Below are 19,586 nucleotides of genomic sequence, written 5' to 3' on the forward strand. Positions count from 1 at the left end.
TACAGAACTAAATGGTGCAGTTTGTTTACTCCAGTAGTTTTCCAGATATGATAAATTTTGAAACGCAGGTACCACCAAGGGCGTCAGAAGCATCCGTAATGTGTGTGTGTGTGAGGGGGGGGGGGGGGACAGGACACAATGATGTGTGTGTGTGTGTGTGTGTGTGTGTGTGCGCGCGCGCGTTTAAAAAAAAGGTGTTCACTAGTGAACAAAAAAGAAGCATTTCACCTAGATTTCCTTCAATTCCACACATTTAAAACATGTTTCTCACCAAGTTTGTGTAAATTCAGCTGTGGGTTAAAGTAATTTTAACTTTAATACACTTTAATACAGAGCGTCAGGTCGGCACTATTTGTCTTTATAGAGAAATTAAAAACATCACCACTGGACTTTTTTTTACTTGTGTTCAACACTCCTCATCTAAATGATGTTTCTCATGAAGGTTGAGGACAATAAGGTGTGGGGTTTTAAAGACATTTCCACTTTAATGCACCTGAACACACAGCGTCTCTTCCACCTGCAGCTACAACGTCACACTTACTGCTGAGAGAAGATGCTACAGACGTAGCTCCTCTTCTCTCCTCCTAACATGAACATATGTTTCTGATCAACCTCCCGGTCAACAACTGCCCACACTAAGCTGCTAAACTGGCGAGCAACACTGAGGTCGGTCCAGCTCCTCCACCTGTGCGCGTTTTCTGCCGAGGCAGAAGGAGACGCACAGAAACACTGCAGGTGTTACACTATATTCTGTGACCACCGTATATTGTGACCGTGGCTTGGAGGTAACCAGGAAAACCTGGAGTGGAGTTTTAGTGGTTTGAGTATTCTCCTATTAATCAAGTGGAATGGATTCGTTCACGAAGAAAGAGAAACTGCGCCGCCTGCAGAACTAATGTTCCATAGTAAGTGTGTGTGTGTGTGTGTGGGGGGGGGGGGGGGGGACTTGTCCCCTTCACATATAATGGTTGCGACGCATATGCGCACCACATGTAAACGAAGCGATATTGACCTACATTAATTAGGCTGCAGCCATGAAGGTAAATAGATATGGCAGAATGAGACAAGAATCTCGGAGAGGACATTTAGGTGGAAGTGTGAGATTTAGTCTGCTGCTAAACACGAAAGAAAAGAGTGATGGAAATCAGGGCTTGAGCAGAGCAGGATCTCATGAAGACATCTGCTTTCAAAGCTTGTGTAACTCCAAACTGGTAAGTTTAACATTTCAACCTAAACTGTCTGTTTAGATGCTTTTCTGCTCAAATTGTTATGGGGATGAAAATTGTGTTAATTTTGTTTTACTTGGAGATTATTATTATTATTTTGACGACATGGTCTTCCAGCACTGAGTACATAAAACAATTTTCAGTGTTTTGCTTATAACATACAGATTAACAAGACTGTTAAGTTATTTTCTAAAACATATATTCTAGTTTTGTCCAGATTGTGTAAAACTAGAGGTATGAGACTTAAAGAGGACACCTTTCTGTTGCCATATTTGCAGGAGCCATGGATATACAGTAGCCTACACTTAATTCTACAGGAACACATTCAATTAATTTTGACAGTATCCCAGTTAAAGTCATAGCTAAATATCTTGCAATCCATCTAACCAAGAATTCTCTAGTATAATCTAAAAGTTAAATGTACAAATGATGATCCTGCAGCTGTTGAAACTACATTTTTTCCTTTGTGGGTGAACCCAATTCTGGTTTGATCTTAAAGCCTACATTTGTCATACATACCATTACTGTTTATTTGGTGGTGGCATTCTGGAAACAAGCATTTTTTTATTTTTTTTTATCTTTAAGCAAATGGCAAGTATACAACAGACAATTGAATGGAGTAACACTTACATGAACAAACAACCAGGGTTAATTAGACAAATATTTGCAAAGATTTACAGATAAAAATTGTCCTGAGGACCTTTTTGTTGGTAGAGACAGTTATCTAACAGTTACACATCCTTTATAAAATGAAAACATGTTAATAAATTTACATTTATGAATGTAAAATTTGGCCAAAAGTATTATCAAGTTTATTACAAAAAAAAACGTTTAGTATTCTTTCTTGGAAATCTAGAAAAACAAAATAAAACATTTTCCCAACGTAAGGAAAAATCCCTTAAAATATGCTTATTAATAAACCTGCTAAACTCCTTCCAAAACCTGCGTGTGAAAGAGCAATGCCAAAAAAAGATGCATTACAGCTTCTGGAAGATCACAAAAACTGCAAATATTTATGTCTCTTTAAATTTTACCATAATGTTTAGCAGAGTAAATTTCAAACAAGCAGTTCTTAAATTAATTGTGAGAAAATCGATCAAAAGGCCTTTGAAAAGAGCTTTGAGCATCTTGACAAGATCGAAAGGTGCTATACAAGTACAACCCCTTTAATTAAAAAACAAAATGCAAAAGGTTTAAGAAAATTGCCATTTTTGAAGATTTGATTAAAGTTATTAATGTGATGGCTTCAGCGCCAGCAGGATCCTGTTAGTTCTGGAATGTGACATTTGGCCTTTTAAGAATTACACTTTCAACATTTTACATATGTACAGTTCAATAATACCTTGACACACCCAATGGAAACATTGCGAGTTTGCTCCATAGTAACAAGACCAAAATATACATTTAGAAAAATACAAATATAAACTTTATTGTTTGGGGTATAAATTTAGTTAAAACACTTGGGAGTGGGCATCTTTAGGAGGAGCCACCTTTCCTTGACACCTTGGCCTTTGGGAGCAGGCTTGACTGGCTGTTGGGGAGCACACCACCCTCGGCGATTGTGACTGCTGCCAGCAGCTGGCTGAACTCGTCATCGTTCTTCACAGCCAACAGGATGTGTCGTGGAGTAATGCGCCGCTTCTTGTTGGCCTTGCTGGCTTTTCCTGCCATCTCCAGAAGCTCAGCACAGAGGTACTCCAGGACAGCTGCCAGGTACACTGCAGCACCGGGGCCAGTTCTCTTTGCGTACCTGCCTCTTCTGAACAGCCTGTGGACGCGGCTTACTGGGAAAGTCAACTCTGCTCTGGCAGACTGGGACCTGGCAGGTTTTGGTTTGCGAGCAGATCTTTTTTCTCGGCCGGACATCTTTGGGCTGTCTTTAAAAAAAGCAAAAAAGTAAAACAAACGAGTTTCAGTGAAAGCTAAATCCCCACATGGCACCAAAACAGTTAAATTCACGACATTCTAAAACGAACCCACTCATCAGCTCACAGCACAGTCACTGGATATTAAAAAAATAAAATTAAATAAAAAAAAAATCAAACAGCTTTTATATCAGCCAACCATTAATCAGTTGATTAATGACACCTGGATCGAATGCTGAGCCTGCATAAGGAGTTAGAAAAAATAGTCAACGTTTTATTTGTAATTTGTCTCTTAATATGATAAAACCTCAAAATTCAAAGCTATCTAGAAAAAAAAGAAACTCATCTGCATGAAAGGAAGTGCTTTATGTAACTCAGATTATAAACTGTGCTTGTGCTTTAGTTCATGGTATACTTTTTTTAATACTTGTTTGATCCATCATCTTGTTTGATGATATGAACTCATGCTTAACTTTATTTATTTTTCACTTTTAGTGGACACATTCTATGCACTTAAACATCTGTAGAAAAGTTACAAACGTGAGAAATGGTAGCACAGTGTATTAAAAAACCCACCAGCAGATGACAGCACAGACCACAGATCTCGCATCATCCTGGTAAAAGTTTTTGCTGTTTTATTCAACTTCATTTGGCTTTTTTAAGGACTGATCCTTTTCAGATTTACACAGTTTGTGTGACTTTATTTTGTCCTTGCTCTGTGTGTTCGCAGGAGTGACAATTAATATTCAGCAATCACTCATTTCATGCTGTAGAGTGCTACTTAGTACCAGAGTTCATGCTCAAAAATCCAGGTATAAAATTCAACAATGTTCAGTCCGGTCATCTGAACAGTTTCTTTTTTTGCTGAGACGTTTCGTCCGTCATCCAAAGGACTTCTTCAATCTGAGGAAACACCAACAAACCGAGTCCCACAAACAGCACACTCCCATAGTGGGGGAAAAAAAACACTACTTATTACTACTTAGTATTTATTCACAACAATTTTAGAAACAGTTTTTCATAGAAATGTCTCGTTGGAAGTCTTCTCTGTTATTTACCTGTTATTTGTTGGTACCATCACAAAACAAGGTCTCACAATCTCACCCTCAGTCAGATTAACAGCTTTATTGATCCCAAGTTCACATGCAGCCTACCAGTTAATTTATTAACTTCTGGGGGGAGGGGGATAAAGCAGACTTAAAGAGTCAGTAAATAAACCAGAAACAGAGGTGCTGAGCTGGTGTGGGTCTACTCTTAGCCCTCGTCTTGATGCCTGTGTGTGTGTTGGGAGTTTTCCCCAGTAGATGAGAAGGTAGCTTCCCTGCGCATTCGGGTGTGGGGACAGACTCTGATGGTTGTTTGTGCCTATGCACTTTCAAAGTATCCAACCTTCTTGGAGTCTTTGGCAGGGGTGCTGGAAGGTACACCAGCTGGGGACTCCTTTATTCTGCTGGGGGACTTCACTGCCCATGTGGGTAATGACAGTGTGACCTGGAGGGGCATGACTGGGAGGAACGGCCTCTCTGACCTGAACTCGCGCGGTGTTCTGTTGTTGGACTTCTGTGCTAGTTGGTCCATCACAAACACCATGTTCAGACATAAGGGTGTCTATAAGTGCATGTGGCACCAAGATCGTAGATCAATGAAATACTTTGTAGTCGTGTCATCCGACTTGTGGCCATTTGTTTTGGACACTCGGATGACGAGAGGAGCTCAGCTGCCAACTGATCACCACCTGGTAGTGAGTTGGATCAGAAGGGGGAAGATGCAGGACAGACCGGTAGACCCAAGCGGGTATTGAGAGTTTGCTGGGAACACCTGGCAGAAGAACCCCTTAGCAAGATCTTCAACTCACACCTCCAGGAGAGCTTTAACCGCACCCCAGCTGAGACAGGGGACATTGAGTCAGAGTGGGCTATGTTCCATGCCTCGATTGTTGAGGTGGCTGCGTTGAGCTGTGGACGCAAGGTTGTCGGTGCTTCTTGCGGTGGTCTTCCTCAAACTCGGTGATGGACAACCTGTGTTAGGGAGGCTGTTAAGTTGAAGAAGCAGTCCTATCAGCCTTTTTGGCCAGTGGGACTCCGGAGGCAGTTGAAGAGTACCAGATTCAAGATTCAGTACCAGCGACTCCATATAAGGTAAGAGAAATGCGTGTTTGGGTGCATTCACACTAGCCCTGTTTAGTCCACTTTAATCAAACTCTAGCTCATTTTCCTAGAAAGTCCGGTTCGTTTAGGGAGGTGTGAACGCGCCATCGAACTCTGTCATGGAACAAAAAGGCGAACTCTGGCCCGGGCTAAAACCTAGGTCTTGTCCGGTAGAAGCGAACTCCAGCGCGGTTCGAGTGCAGTGTGAATGTAAACAGACCGGACCCGCTCCACAGGACAAACAAACACGCATTTCTCTGACCTTATATGGAGCCGTCAGCTGCCTTGTGTGGAAAAACAATATTCTCCATGGTCTTCTGTCTCATCTTCTGCTCATGCTAAGTCCATTTTTGAAAAATGACAAAATATAACTCCTAAAACTGCTAAAACTTGATGCCACTTCGTTTTTATTTTTATTTACAGAAGAAGAAGAAGACTGTCTTCAGAGGTTTTTGTGTAGTTCTTGGTGCAGCGCCCCCACAGGCGAGTGGGAGAATAGGTTGGTTCAACAGGTTGACTCGACTGCACAGTGCAGTGTGAATGCAAACGCACCAGCTCAAATGTAAACAAAAGTTCATGAATATTGGTCCCGAACCGAACAGAGTCTACCGGACTATCTGGTGTGAAAATGACCTTTGTTCACCCTGCGGAGCGGGGCTCGGTCTGTTTACATTCACACTGAACTCGAACCGCGCTGGAGTTCGCTTCTACCGGACCGAGACCTAGGTTTTAGCCCAGGCCAGAGTTCGCCTTTTTGTTCTGTGACAGAGTTCGATGGCGCGTTCACACCTCCCTAAACGAACCGGACTTTCTAGGAAAACGAGCTAGAGTTTGATTAAAGTGGACTAAACGGGGCTGGTGTGAATGCACCCTAACACTGAATGCTAGGAAACACCTTATAACTGCTATCCTTCTGGTCTTTGACTATTTTTTAAATTATTCATCCATCCATTATCTTTACCCGCTTATTCCATTTTGGGTCACGGGGGTCGCTGGTGCCCATGTCCAGCAATCACTGTGCGAGGGGTGGGGTACACCCTGGACGGGTCGCAAGTCCATCACAGGGACACACAGAGACAAACGAGACAAACAAACATTCACTCTCTCACTCACACCTAGGGACAATTTAGAGTTACCAATCAGCCTAACATGCATGTTTTTGGTCTGTGGGAGGAAACCGGAGCACCCGGAGAAAACCCACGCATGCACGGAGAGAACATGCAAACTCCACCCAGAAAGGCCCCTGGACCGGGGTTTGAACCAAGGACCTGCTCGCTGAGAGGCAGCAGCTCTACCAGTTGCGCCACCGTGCTGCCTAAATTATTCATTTATTCATTTATTTACAAGAAACAAAATAAAACAAATTCATCAAAAAGAAAAAGCATTGAATGAAAAGGGTGCAGAAAGAAGAATAAAATTCTTATAATAGCTGCCCCTTATTTAAAAAAAATAAATAAATAACTACAAACAAACTACAACCTACACTTGAACAATCTCCAAATTGAAAACAAAATACATCAGGCATTCTTCACCTGGCACCATACCTTCCCAACATCTTTAACTTAATCATCTTTTTAAACATATAAATTGTTTTATAAATTTTTATGGTGACATCAAGACAATTCCACAATCCTGTTCCCTGAATTACAACGCAGCTCCTCCAGACTAGTTCTAAATGGAGATTTTACAAACATTTCCATTCCCTTAAGGTTATAACGACTCTCTTTTTTAATTCAATTCAATTCAATTCAGTTTATTTATATAGCGCCAAATCACAACAAAGTTGTCTCAGGGCACTTTACAGGAACATTCACATACATAAAAGCCAATTAATTTTAAACAAATTTTAATTGAATATTTGGGGGTTATATTTTTATGATCTTTATACATGACTTGTAAAATACTATATTCAACCAAATAATAAAATTTTAATTATTTCAACTGATGAAATAATATTATTTCATGGGGGACCATAGCACTTCCTACTATTAATTCTTATAGCTCTTTTTTGTAAAATAAAAATAGAATTTGTAATTGTTTTGTGTGCTTTTCCCCAAACTTCAATACAATAGATTAAATATGGAACAATCATTACTTTATACAATATATACAAAGTTTTGTCATTCATTTTTTTAACTTTATACTGTAATGCAATTGATTTAGCTATTTTTATTCTTAAATAATTTACATGAGATTTGCATTTCAGCTTCTCATCAATAACACCCCAAAATTTTATTTAATTATCTCTATAAATTTCAATACTGTCAATTTTAAATGGGACTTCGATAAGTTTCTTTCTATTACTAAATACAGTATCATGTAATTTGTTTTTTTCCAAATTTATTATATTTCCAGAGGATAATATGGGATATTTCCAAATTTATGGTGACCAGTGTGATATTATTTACATGCATGCTCCTGAAACCACCTTGCAGATGTTGGACGCTGTCTATCATGGCGCAACAAGATTCATAATTGGTCGTAACTATCATACCCATCACTGCACCCTGTACTCACTGGTTAACTGGTCATCATTAACCTCATGCAGACTCTCACACTGGTATATTTTCATCTTTAAATATCTTCTTGGTCTGTTGCCTTCATAATTCTCCCCTACATGTCACATCATCAGTGCAGCTACATTGTGCGCTCTCAAGATACCATTACCTGCAGCGTCCCCTCAGTGCGGACTGAACTTGGCAAAAAAATATATATAGGAGTATACTCCGCTCCTGTAACCTGGAACACCTTACAAAAAGATCTGAAGTCGTCTTCTTTGACCTTAAACAAAAGTTAAGTTCAATGCAAAAATCAATGCAGACATGTTCCTGGTTTTAGTATTTTAACCTAATTTCATAAAGTAGCTTGTTTATATTCTATATCATTACTTTATTTTTCATATTATATGCATTTTACAGCTGTTTATTGTCGTGTGTACCTTATCTGTGGTTTTGTTTAAAACAGGTCCATCTTGAAAACGAGTCCTCGTGACTCCAACAAACTTTCAAGCATTACTGTAAATATACACTGGCTGCCCCCCCCCCCCCCAAAAAAAAAAGTTGCCACCTGGATTTAACTAAGCAAATACGTACGAGCCTCCTATTGGATAATCACTGCATGGGTGGTTATCTTTCACCTGGCAACAAGTTATTTAAGCCCAAATGGTGCAATGAGTTGCTTCTCAGTTCTTGTTGAAAGACACAACGCGTGGTTGTGGACAAGATGTCAGTCTGTTTGAGAAGGGTCAAATCATTGGCATCAAGCAGAGAAAACATCTAAGGAGATTGCAGAAACTACTAAAATTGGTTTAAGAACTGTCCAAAGCATTATTAAAAACTGGAAGGATAGTGGGGACCCATCGTCTTCAAGGAAGAAATGTGGCTGGAAAAAAATCCTGAATGATTGTGATCGGCGATCACTTAAATGTTTGGTGAAATCAAATTGAAGAAAAACAACAGTAGCACTCAGGACCATGTTTAATAGTGAAAGTAAGAACATTTCCACATGCACAATGTGAAGGGAACTCAAGGGATTGGGACTGAACAGCTGTGTAGCCTTAAGAAAACCACTCATCAGTGAGGCTAACCAGAAAAACAAGGCTTCAATTTGCTAGGGAGCATAAAGATTGGACTCTGGAGCAATGGAAGAAGGTCATGTGGTCTGATGAGTCCAGATTTACCCTGTTCCAGAGTGATGGGCAAGAAGAGAGGCAGGTGAAGTGATGCACCCATCATACCTACAGTAGTGCCTAGTCATCAATGAAAGATCTTGGTGAAACATTAATGCAACACTGGATGGAAATAGATCTTGTGACATTGCAGAAGCTTATTGAAACAATGACACAGCGAATGCATGCTGTAATCAAAGCTAAAGGCGCTCCAACGAAATATTAGTGTTTTTTGGTGGCTACTTTTTTTTTGGCCAGGCAGTGTACCGCCACCTGCAGTTAAAGGGTTCAGCTTTTCAAACATTACAACCATTACAATTCCACCGATTAAATGTCATTTAGCCAGGACAAATGTGAGCAGAGATGTTGAAAAGATTTATTGATAAATGAGCTGCTCCATGTTCTCATGGGGAAACGGGCATCGACTTGGCTGCTGATGATTACAAAAGCTGCAGAAAGTGTTAAACACAAAATCTTATGAGTCCATTATTATCACCACCATTATTTTCCAGCACGCTGTTCAAATCCACTTTTCCACAATGTCTTTTAAAAAAAACATCACAGTTTATGGTGTGTTTCTTTGCAGTTTCCCATAACAAAAAAAATTAACATTTAAAATATTTACAGTGTAACGTCAGGTATATCTACAGCCCTGATGGCTCCTCTGAGGTTCTTCACAAGAACGTCCACGTAGAAAAATAAACAGCACACTTGGTTTCATCCTGTGTGAAATCCTGTGTAATACACGGCATTTTTAAAACAACATGAACCGATCCGGCTTTAAAGTGTACTGATAGAAAATGATCCATTCTGTGGTAGAAAAGTTAATTCTACAGTAGGAATAGACGCAATAACATCTACCGTATTTTTCAAACTATAAGGCGCACTTAAAATCCTTTAATTTTCTCAAAAATCAACAGTGAGCCTTATGTTTTCATTCTGGTTGTGCTTACTGACCTCCAACAGATTTTATGTGGTACACGGCGCATAAAAATCTGTCAAAATGTTTTAGTTTCGCTTAATGCGCCTTATAATCCGGTGCGCCTTATAGTCCGAAAAATACGGTACTCTAAAAAGCACAGATGCTGAGGTGCACCCCCCCCCCCCTCGATTCAAGTGTTCAACAAGGTTCTTGTATGTCCATATTTGGCTTTGCTCACAAAACAAGGGGTCATATTTAACTTCTCAAACTCACTTATCCTAGTTTCAAACCATGCCAGAAGAGGTATTTTAAGATAAAATATAAACTTCCTATCCCCGCTAACTATTACAGTTGGCTTTTGTGTTTTTAATTTGTACATTTTTTTTCAAGTATTTTTTTAAAATCCTGACAAAGATTACTAACTACAGTGATTAAGAGGAATCTTAATCGTAGAGTTGATGGGGAAAATCTATAAGCACCACCATAAAACCTGGCTGACATGCTCATGCCTTAAGCTCACGAAAATAGTTAAATACATAATTCTAAAATACGAGAAACTGAGGTGAAAACGATGCTCTGCAGGTTGGGCAACGTAAAACACAGAGGTGAGAGAACTTGTAATTAAAAGCGGACACTAGTAAAAACTGACTCTCTACTGGCAGCATGGCTTAAAGCAGTGGTTCTCAAACTGGTTTCCAGACCCCCGGGAATCAAAGAAAAACTAACTTTTTTCTTTTCTTTTTACAAGTAGTACATTTAACAACCTGTTAAAATACACCAAAACACAGGAAATCACATTTACTTTATTTAAAATTTTTTGGGGGAGGACCACCAGACCCCACCCCCATTTGTGTTCCGGCATCGATCGGTTTACAAACGAAGTCCTGTTACTTGGTTTGACAACTGCTGTTATAATTCTTTTCAGTTTTATGTAAAAAGTTTTCTGTAATAATTTGAAGTGGCGATGCATTTATGTTCATTTTGTGAAGAGGTAAAGTTTTAAAGTGTTTTTTGATGCTGTTTATTTTCTCCAAACTGTCGTTTTTGGAAGTTGGAATAAAAAAAAAAGTTATTAAGTGCGTCATGAATGAAAAATACCATATAAAATTATATTAACACTATTAAAGAACAAATCTTAATATTTATGGTACACAAATATTTCCACTGCACTAAAGAGACAAATTGAAAAAAATTATATAATTACCTTGAGGGTTATGAGGGGGTCCCTAAAACTTTTTTCTCCCCTATAAGGGGTCACTGAACCCAAAATGTTTGAGAACCCCTGGCTTAAAATGTTTTAAAAAAATAAATATTGCAAACATTCAGGCAAGAAAATAAAAAATAGATTTAGATAATAATAATCTGCATGAAGGAAGGATGCTTACAAAAACCCCCCAAAAAACAAGTGTATTTCCAGGAAGTGAGTTAGGGATGTTTGCTGCCAAGTCTTTTAAAAACACTGACAGCCTTGACGTCCATCTTGGCCCCCACAGACTCTCCCCCTACTGCCCCCGCAGCCCCAGTGCTGCTGCTGACTTTGCAGCTTGCTATCGTGGCTTTCTCCAGCGCTCGGGGCTTGGAGCTGGTCACTTTGTTGTCCTGTGTGTCAGCGGGTGTGGCAGACATGACAGCGCTCGCAGCGGGGAGTTTGCCCAGTCTCTGAAGAACGCTACGTTTGGCAGGAGGGAGGCTTTTTAAGGAGGAGGCAGAGGAGGAAGTGGGACAAGCAGAGGGAGGAAGTTTGAATTTCCCTCCGAGGCGTCGCAGGCTGGTGGGGGCTGCTTTTGTGGCTGTTTTTTTCTTCTGGGTTAGGGGGGGTCTTTTGAGAACACCAGCGTACTGCAGGACTGAGCCTTCTCCATCACTGTCCTCCTCTTCATCCAAGTTTACAGCCACGGTCACCAACTTCAGCATGTCTTCACTTTTATCCTCTTTGTCGAGGCGACTGAACACACCAGTCGGCTGTTCAAAATATGAGCACATAATTTCAGAACTGGACTTTAACTGCAACTGGACTTTATGGGCTACAGCCGAGGACACGCTGACCGCCTCACCTTGTTATTACAAGTGGTTGTGTCTGCCATCGATTCAGCTCCAAGTCGTTCGAACACAGACGTACGCTTCAAACCTTTAAAAGAGGAAAGCAGGACGTGTAGTGGTACACAAACATAAACGTCGAATGTGATTTTTTTGTTTTCGTCATTTAGAAAAATTGTTAACATTTACGCAAAATTCAGCATGATCCTGATTATAGAACAATGAAGGGGAAGAAAACGTTATCGTTACGATAACTATAAAAGGTTTTTGGTTCATTATTGCCTGCTAAAGAAAGGCGGGAGCTATCTGACCTTAGAAAATACAGCTATAACTATTTTACGGATTTTAAACAAGTCTGACAAAAAGCTGGAAAACAATTGAAATTCATGCAAACATTTCTATAGTTATACTGTGGTGATGCAGGACAAATTAGGAATATTAAAAAATACTTTGTAAGAATGGCTAGTTTAGGGAAGAGGAGTGTTAGTAAAAGATAAAAATCATAAATGTCTGATTATCAACCCCAAATTAGAGGCTTTAGTTCAGGGGTGCCCAATACATCGATCGCAATCTACCGGTCGATCGCAAAGGCATTATGGGTAGATTGCATGGCATTAAAAAAAATAGACTTGAGTCTATTTTCCATCCTCACTATGAAATTTGTTACTTGATTGAATATACACGGCAGCCAGTCACAGCCCTCATTCTTTCAAAACAGGTCTCAGAGTGGATATTTTTGGGGAAAATATTTATATTTATCACCCCCCCCCCCCCCCCCCCACCCCCATTCTCCGTATGAGTCGCACATGCGCACTACAGGCAGCTGCAGTCCAAAGTTTTTCTGCACTAACAACAGTTATAATAAATGGCAGAGAGCAGAGTGTTTTTTGTTCTACTCACCCTTTTTCAGCATGTAAGAGCAAAGCTAATACAATTCAGTTACAAACAGAGGTTAGTATATTAACCAGTTGGACATACCAGTAACTGATCATGCAGATGCTGCATGCACGATGAATGCAGCCGAGCTGGCTTCAGATAATTTTAAAATGTCTTAATTACCCCCTTCTTTTCTGTTCTCATGTTCAACAAACACAACACACACCTCATCTTAGAACATCTTAACTCAGCACATACGACAGTTTAGGTGAAAGTACTGTAATTTTAAAGCGACAGTACTATAGTTCATAATTGCTTATCTGGCAACCAGACTGACATGGAAACTACAGCGTTTATCACGTAAACCTGTTCAGTTTTTGTTTATTACATAAACATTGCTAAAACACTAATGTTTCCAGAGGTTGTTCTCATGTAAATGAAGCCTTAGATCACTTTGACTCGTACATTTCAAAAGTAGCTTGCACGCTGAAAAAGTCTGGGCACCCCTGCTTTAGTTCATCGGAGAGGACATTTTACGATTGAATAAATAAGTTAAGTGTTATTAGTCACTCCCGCTGCTGGCGAGACCACTGGGCCAGGCCTACCTTTCTTGCCCTGCTGGGCCAGGATACGACGTGTACGAGGCGTGGTGCCTTTGGGCATGTTGATGATGTACTTGCCTTCCATCTCAGCTGTCACGCGCCGCCGCTTCGCCGCTGGCAAACCGTTCCCCTCATCAGCTGGTTGACTTACAACTGACAAAAGTGATCCACACGAGAACTAAATGAAGATTTGAGAGGAAGGGCAAACAAACGACCGGCGAGGTGAAAGAAACTTAAAAACCATCTACCTGCTTTGTGGTTTTTGTTCGCCTGAGAGTTGGACACCGTGACGGAGAGCCGGTTGTCAGGTCGGCGGGTGGGAGTGGCTGGAGGGGAGTCATGGCTCAGAGCGTTGGCAATCATACGTGTAGCAGCTGCAAAACCAACAAAACAACTATTTTAGATTGAGATTTGGTTGGTTTCCTAAAAAAAACTCATCAGGTTTTGCTTTACAGTGCAACCGATAGTCAACCTTTGATTGATGGCATTCATGTGACTCTGACACACCTAAACATCGCCGCTGCACACTCTGACTGCAGTCTCACAACAGAACAATGCACAACCTCAACATTGCACAATTTTTTTTAAGAACGACTCAAGAAAAACTACAAAGGAACGACTTCCTGGAAAGTATCTCGAGCTGTAGGGACACCCAATTCTACGAAGCGCTCAATGATGATCCAACAAGACCAAAAGTTCCTGCTGCTCTGGTGTCAAACACCACGTAAAGGGCTGAGAGGTTCCTCGTTTACAGTTGATCCGACACCAAAATGGTGACCTAACTCCTGTGAGGCAGGTGGTTCTGATTTTGTGGTTTTTAGGTGTGTCGATCTTAATACAATTTTTACAACTGTGCAAATAAGAAAAAGTGATGGTGTGGATATGGAGGTGGATTTTGCAAAAATGATGTAAATGGCTTCAGTCAACACCTATTTGCAAAAGAGAGAGGATCATAGTGACCTATAAGAGTGGAGGCAGGAGTATGCAGGTCGACTACATTTTGTGTAGAAGAGGAAACCTGAGGGAGATTGGAGACTGTAAGGTTGTGGCAGGGGAGAGCGTGGCCAGACAGCATCGGATGGTTGTGTGTAGAATGACTGTTGTTGTGAAGAAGAGAAAAAAAGTCAAATCAGAGAAGAAAATCAAATGGTGGAAGCTGAAGAAGGAAGAATGTTGTGAAAAATTCAGAGAGGAGCTGTTAAAGGCTCTGGGTGGTAAGAAAGAGCTTCTAGATGACTGGGCTACTACAGCAACAATCATCTGGATGAGCCACATAATGAAGATCTGGGAAAGAGTTGATGAAGCTAGACTTAGACGAGAGGTCTGTGAGCAGCAAAATGGTTTCATGCCAAGAAAGAGCACCACAGACACCATCGTTACTTAGAGGATGCTGATGGAGAAGTACAGAGAGGGTCAGAAAGAACTCCATTGTGTCTTTGTGGCTTTAGAAAAAGCATATGACAGAGTGCCAAGAGAGGAGGTGTGGTAGGGCATGAGGAAACCTGGAGTGGCAGAGAAGTATGTTAGACTGGTAAAGGACATGTATGAGGGCAGCAGGACAGTGGTGAGATGTGCTGTAGGAGTGACAGATAGCTTTAAGGTGGAGGTGGGAGTGCATCAAAGATTGGCTCTGAGCCCCTTCTTGTTTGCTCTAGTGATGGACCAACTAGATGAGGTCAGGCAGGAATCCCCGTGGACTATGATGTTTGCAGATTAAATTGTGATTTGTGGTGAGAACAGAGAACAGGTGGAAGAGAACTTAGAGAGGTGGAGGAATGCACTTGAAAGAAGAGGAATGAAAGTCAGCTGTAGTAAGACAGAGTACATGTGTGTGAATGAGAGGGAGGCTGGTGGAACAGTGAGGCTACAAGGAGCAGAGGTCACAAAGGTGCAGGACTTCAAGTACTTGGGGTCCACTGTCCAGAAAAATGAGGAATGTGGTAAAGAGGTGAAGAAGAGAGTCCAGGCAGGATGGAGTGGACGGAGAAAAGTTTCAGGAGTGATTTGTGACAAAAAGGTGTCAGCAAAGGTCAAAGGAAAAGTTTACAAGACAGTGATGAGACCAGCTATGTTGTATGGTCTGGAGACAGAGACATGGACAAAAAGACAAGAAAGAACTGGAAGTGGCAGAAAGGAAGATGTTGAGGTTCTTCTTAGGAGTGACAAGGATGGATAAGATCAGAATGAGATCATCAGAGGTACAGCACAGGTTGAACAACTGGGAGATAATGTTATGAAAGGCCACACTGAGATGGTTTGGACATGTCGAGAGGAGGGACAGTGGGTATACTGGTAGAAGGATGTTAGAAATGCAGCTGCCAGGAAAAAGACAAAGAGAAGATACATGGATGCAGTTAGAGAGGACATGGAGGTAGTTGGAGTGAGGACAGAGGATGTAGAGGACAGAGTGAGATGGAGGATGACTCAATGTGGCGACCAGTGAAGAGGGAAAAGAAGGACAAAGTACGGTAGTTCATAAATGATAATATTAATTCACATCACAAAGAAAACCAAGAATTCAACAAGAGCAAGCACTCTGCATGCGTCTTTAACACTATCACATCAATATTTAAAAAATGATGTATTACGATATAAAATCATTTTCACATTTCATCTTTTTCATCAACTCTGTGACCACAATGTTTAATAAAATAAAAAAAAAAAAAAAAATCTATTTTAAAACTAAATAAAATGTTTTGACATTTAGGCAAAGCATTTGAATCTACACAAAACAATATAATTTAACATTCTTCTAACATTTAAACAAACGCCTTTATTTAATTTGACTTTTTTTAAATGAGCACCTTGGCCTCAGAGCAACAACTTTAACTAGAGGTTATTTTGAAAATAACTTGCTTCTACAAAGCTTCAAGACCCCACTATCTAATGTTTCATGACCAACAGTGGGCACCCGACCCCAACTTTGGAAACCAGAGCTCCTGACTGAAAGGAGTAACTGATTCTTAATCTTTATAAACAGACAGATTTTTTTAAACAGCATACTTTGACTTGTAGAAAATACATTCTGCTACTTACGAGTGTTGGCAGTTCTTCTGAGCTCAGCCTTAAGGCTCGTCTGTCCAGAAGAGATGGCCTCAGTTGCCATTTTGCACATATCCTGAAGGAAAGCATCATGACTTTTAGTCTAAAAATGCACTGTTGTCTTAAAAAATCTAATAAAAACCAATAAAACATTTATTTAACTATGTAGGAGCAAAATTATTCACTAAGAGACCATTTTAGAGCCAAAGATCTATTCAAACATCTATTCTCCTTTACCACCTGTAATATATTTTTGATACTTGTCTGCTAATATCAAAATAGTTAACAGTGAGCCACTTTCAACTAATCAAAATATAAAGGTTGACCTCACCTGCCTGTGTACCTGCTTGGCATGTTTAAGAATGGCGATGATGTCACCAACGACAGTAATACCAAGGTCCATCATGATGTCTTTACTGAGGTCCATCAGCATGTTCTTCTGAATTCTGTTGTTGTATTAAGAAGCAGAAGAAATAAATACAAGAAAGAGAATAAGTGTCTAAGGTGTGGGATATCAACTGCATATAGTGCAGTACTGGTTTGAAGTTACCTGTTGTCCACAAAAGAAACAGCGTAAGTGACAGCGAGACCAGCTGGAATCCCCGCATCCTTAAAAAACTGGATCCACTCTGAGGTGGCTATCAAACACAAATAAATTTGAGATAATTAACGTAAACTCTTCTAATGAAAAAATATCTCTTGAACCACCAAAAAAAGGTGATTATATTTGACAAGAGTCTACTGCATGTGTCACAGAAAATCAATGACTATACAAAAGGACATAAAGTAGTATTAGTAGGAAGAAATATTCAACATTAAAGATGCAAACAGGCAGGAAGGAAGCAGAAAGAAGTTACATTTTTAACACAGCAGCATTGATTCATTCGACCTGTTTGGGGTCAGTTGAAGTTTACTTCTTCAAACCCCCCACATTAAAACTATTTAAGAATTTCATCTCTCCATATCTTGTCTGATGTTGACAAGCTTACCTTCAAGTGAACATCACAGCGCCTACATCTCAGATTCTGTTTCTTTTAAGTTACTTTTGGTAGCTCTTTTAGTTTGTCTTTTTACAGGTTTTGTCTGCTTCCTGTTGTTGTCTGTGTGTTTCCGTCATTTCCATTCCCTGTACCATCAGTTCACTCTTCCTCAGTCAGATTCTGCCCTGCCCACTCTCACCTGTTCCCTGTTGTCATTTCGCCCAGGTGTCTCCGCTCCTCTGATCAGTTTCTGTCTATAAAGGCCCTCAGCTTTTCACTTCACATCATTCTGACATTGTGCGTGCTACTTGCCATGTTCAGTTCTCCTTCATGTCTCCTCAAGTTTTGCAGCTATGTCAGCCTTTTGCTTTTCTTAATAAAGTTCTTGTACTCAAGCTCATGTCACGTCTGCATTCCTGGGTCCTACAGTACAAGTATTAATACATCAAAAAGCTCAAGCATTCATACTTAAATTACTCAGTAAAAATTCATGCAAATCATCAATATACCTTTGCTAAATATATATGTCTTGTTGTAAGTCTTTCAATATTACATACTTATACTAATTACCTAAATGGATAATTGCACAGCAGTACCTTAATGACCAAAACATATTCCCAAAAGCAACAAGAGTTGATTTGATTGAAATAAACCAAGCACAGTAATACAACTGGTGATGGTATGTTGCAGTAGAGCAGCCTGAGACCAAACCTAAATGTGAGGGGACAGCAGCGTGTTGAGGTTTAATACACGCCGACTGCGAGCAGCTGGAGGTTATTTATATCACCAGTGACGAGACATCTTATGGCTGAGGTTACAGATAAAGAATGAAGGAAGCCCGGCAGCTGCCACAACAAAAACCCTGACTGTTGCTGAAGGAGCTCTGCCGAACTGACACGAACCTCTCACTCACTAATTTCTCATTTGACCCAGGCACCTTAACAAGTCACAGCCAATGAGAGACCGTGTGTATCATTTATTAGCGCACGATTATATTCAGAAATGTTAAAAGTCCATTTACTAAAATAGCTCGCAGACCTGACCCTCCGAGCAAGCCCAACGTTATAGTTTGTTTTAAATTAACTAACACGAAACTATAAATTAACAATAACGTAGAATTCACAACAAAATATGCGTTAGCATTAGCATTCTTCGGTTAATGAACTAAAACGATCCGACTGCTGTACCTTCAATGAGTTCAACTTTTACCACAACGTTAGGAACGCGTGCGGGGGTGAAATCTCGTAAATCTGTACTTAAATGGATTCAATTTCGCTGCTAAGTGAGCTGTGTGAATGTCGCCGGACCTCGACGTTCTCTCACCTGTTGTCACGGACGCCATGTTTACAATGAATGAGGAGCAGGCGCTCCGGTGACGCAACATCCGGTGTTGTGCCGAAAAATGTATGCCCGTCGATAAAAGCGTCCCCCTGTCACTGAAAACCGAAAAGTAACGTGTTTTGACGTCCGGCTACTTGATTACCAACAACTTTGCTCACAATATAAAGTATTTAGTTCACATATATTGGCAGATAGCGTGAAATTTGTGAGTGCCGGAATCTTAGAAGCTTAGCTTATCATGAAAACACCCATTTACGCAGCCTATATATTATAATGAAATAATTAAGAATAATTGTCATTACAGGAATAGCAATGCTAGTCTTACTTTTTTACTTTTATTTGATTTATCAATTAGAAAAGGTGCCTACCACTGTGCTTTTGACGGTAGGAGTACATTTTTTGTTACAACACCGGCTGTAGTGCCACTGTGCCAACCACACTACATGAAAGAACATGATGTGATTTGCTGGTGAAGATTCTCAGTCATCCAGGACATGATGAATTCAAAAAGCGTTCAATACAAAAACAACTGGACTTTATCCTTCCTAAAATCTTCTGTTACAAATAAAGTCCAGTTGTTTTTGTATTGAACGCTTTTTGAATGGTGTGGTTTGTTCATTTTACGACCGCTAGAGGGAGAAAGAGACTGACATTTCAGCAAAATTCATGCACAATAATCTAGATGGGTCTGGTGTGCTAAATGTTATTGACTTTGACTCCTTTAATAACACTTTTAAAATAAAATGGATAAAAAATTATCTTAAAAACTCAAACTCTATCTGGAACTTTTTTCAATCAACCTTTATTTAGACAGGTAAATCCCATTGAGCCTCCAGGACTCATTTACAAGAGAGACCTAATTTCAACAAAGAAAGATGACA

At 40.1% G+C, this 19,586-nt stretch overlaps 2 protein-coding genes across 2 annotated transcripts; both read right to left on the minus strand.

Moving 5' to 3' along the window:
• Positions 1 to 2,629: 2,629 nt before the first annotated feature.
• On the minus strand, positions 2,630 to 3,251 carry LOC119411259 (late histone H2A.2.2). Its single transcript, XM_037678193.1, has 2 exons — positions 3,203 to 3,251; positions 2,630 to 3,103 (listed from the first exon to the last, which is right to left on the minus strand). Exon 2 carries the CDS (start codon positions 3,090 to 3,092, stop codon positions 2,703 to 2,705), a length of 390 nt encoding a protein of 129 aa, XP_037534121.1. The 5' UTR covers positions 3,093 to 3,103; positions 3,203 to 3,251; the 3' UTR covers positions 2,630 to 2,702.
• Positions 3,252 to 11,156: 7,905 nt separating this feature from the next.
• c6h19orf47 (chromosome 6 C19orf47 homolog) lies at positions 11,157 to 18,713 on the minus strand. Its single transcript, XM_037678194.1, has 8 exons — positions 18,688 to 18,713; positions 16,935 to 17,022; positions 16,716 to 16,830; positions 16,379 to 16,460; positions 13,591 to 13,716; positions 13,346 to 13,495; positions 11,882 to 11,955; positions 11,157 to 11,789 (listed from the first exon to the last, which is right to left on the minus strand). Exons 1-8 carry the CDS (start codon positions 18,704 to 18,706, stop codon positions 11,253 to 11,255), a joined length of 1,191 nt encoding a protein of 396 aa, XP_037534122.1. The 5' UTR covers positions 18,707 to 18,713; the 3' UTR covers positions 11,157 to 11,252.
• Between the last annotated feature and the right edge of the window lie 873 nt (positions 18,714 to 19,586).

The sequence above is a fragment of the Nematolebias whitei genome, chromosome 6 (genome assembly GCF_014905685.2).
Source record: "Nematolebias whitei isolate Nwh7 chromosome 6, NemWhi1, whole genome shotgun sequence".
NCBI lineage: Eukaryota > Metazoa > Chordata > Actinopteri > Cyprinodontiformes > Rivulidae > Nematolebias > Nematolebias whitei.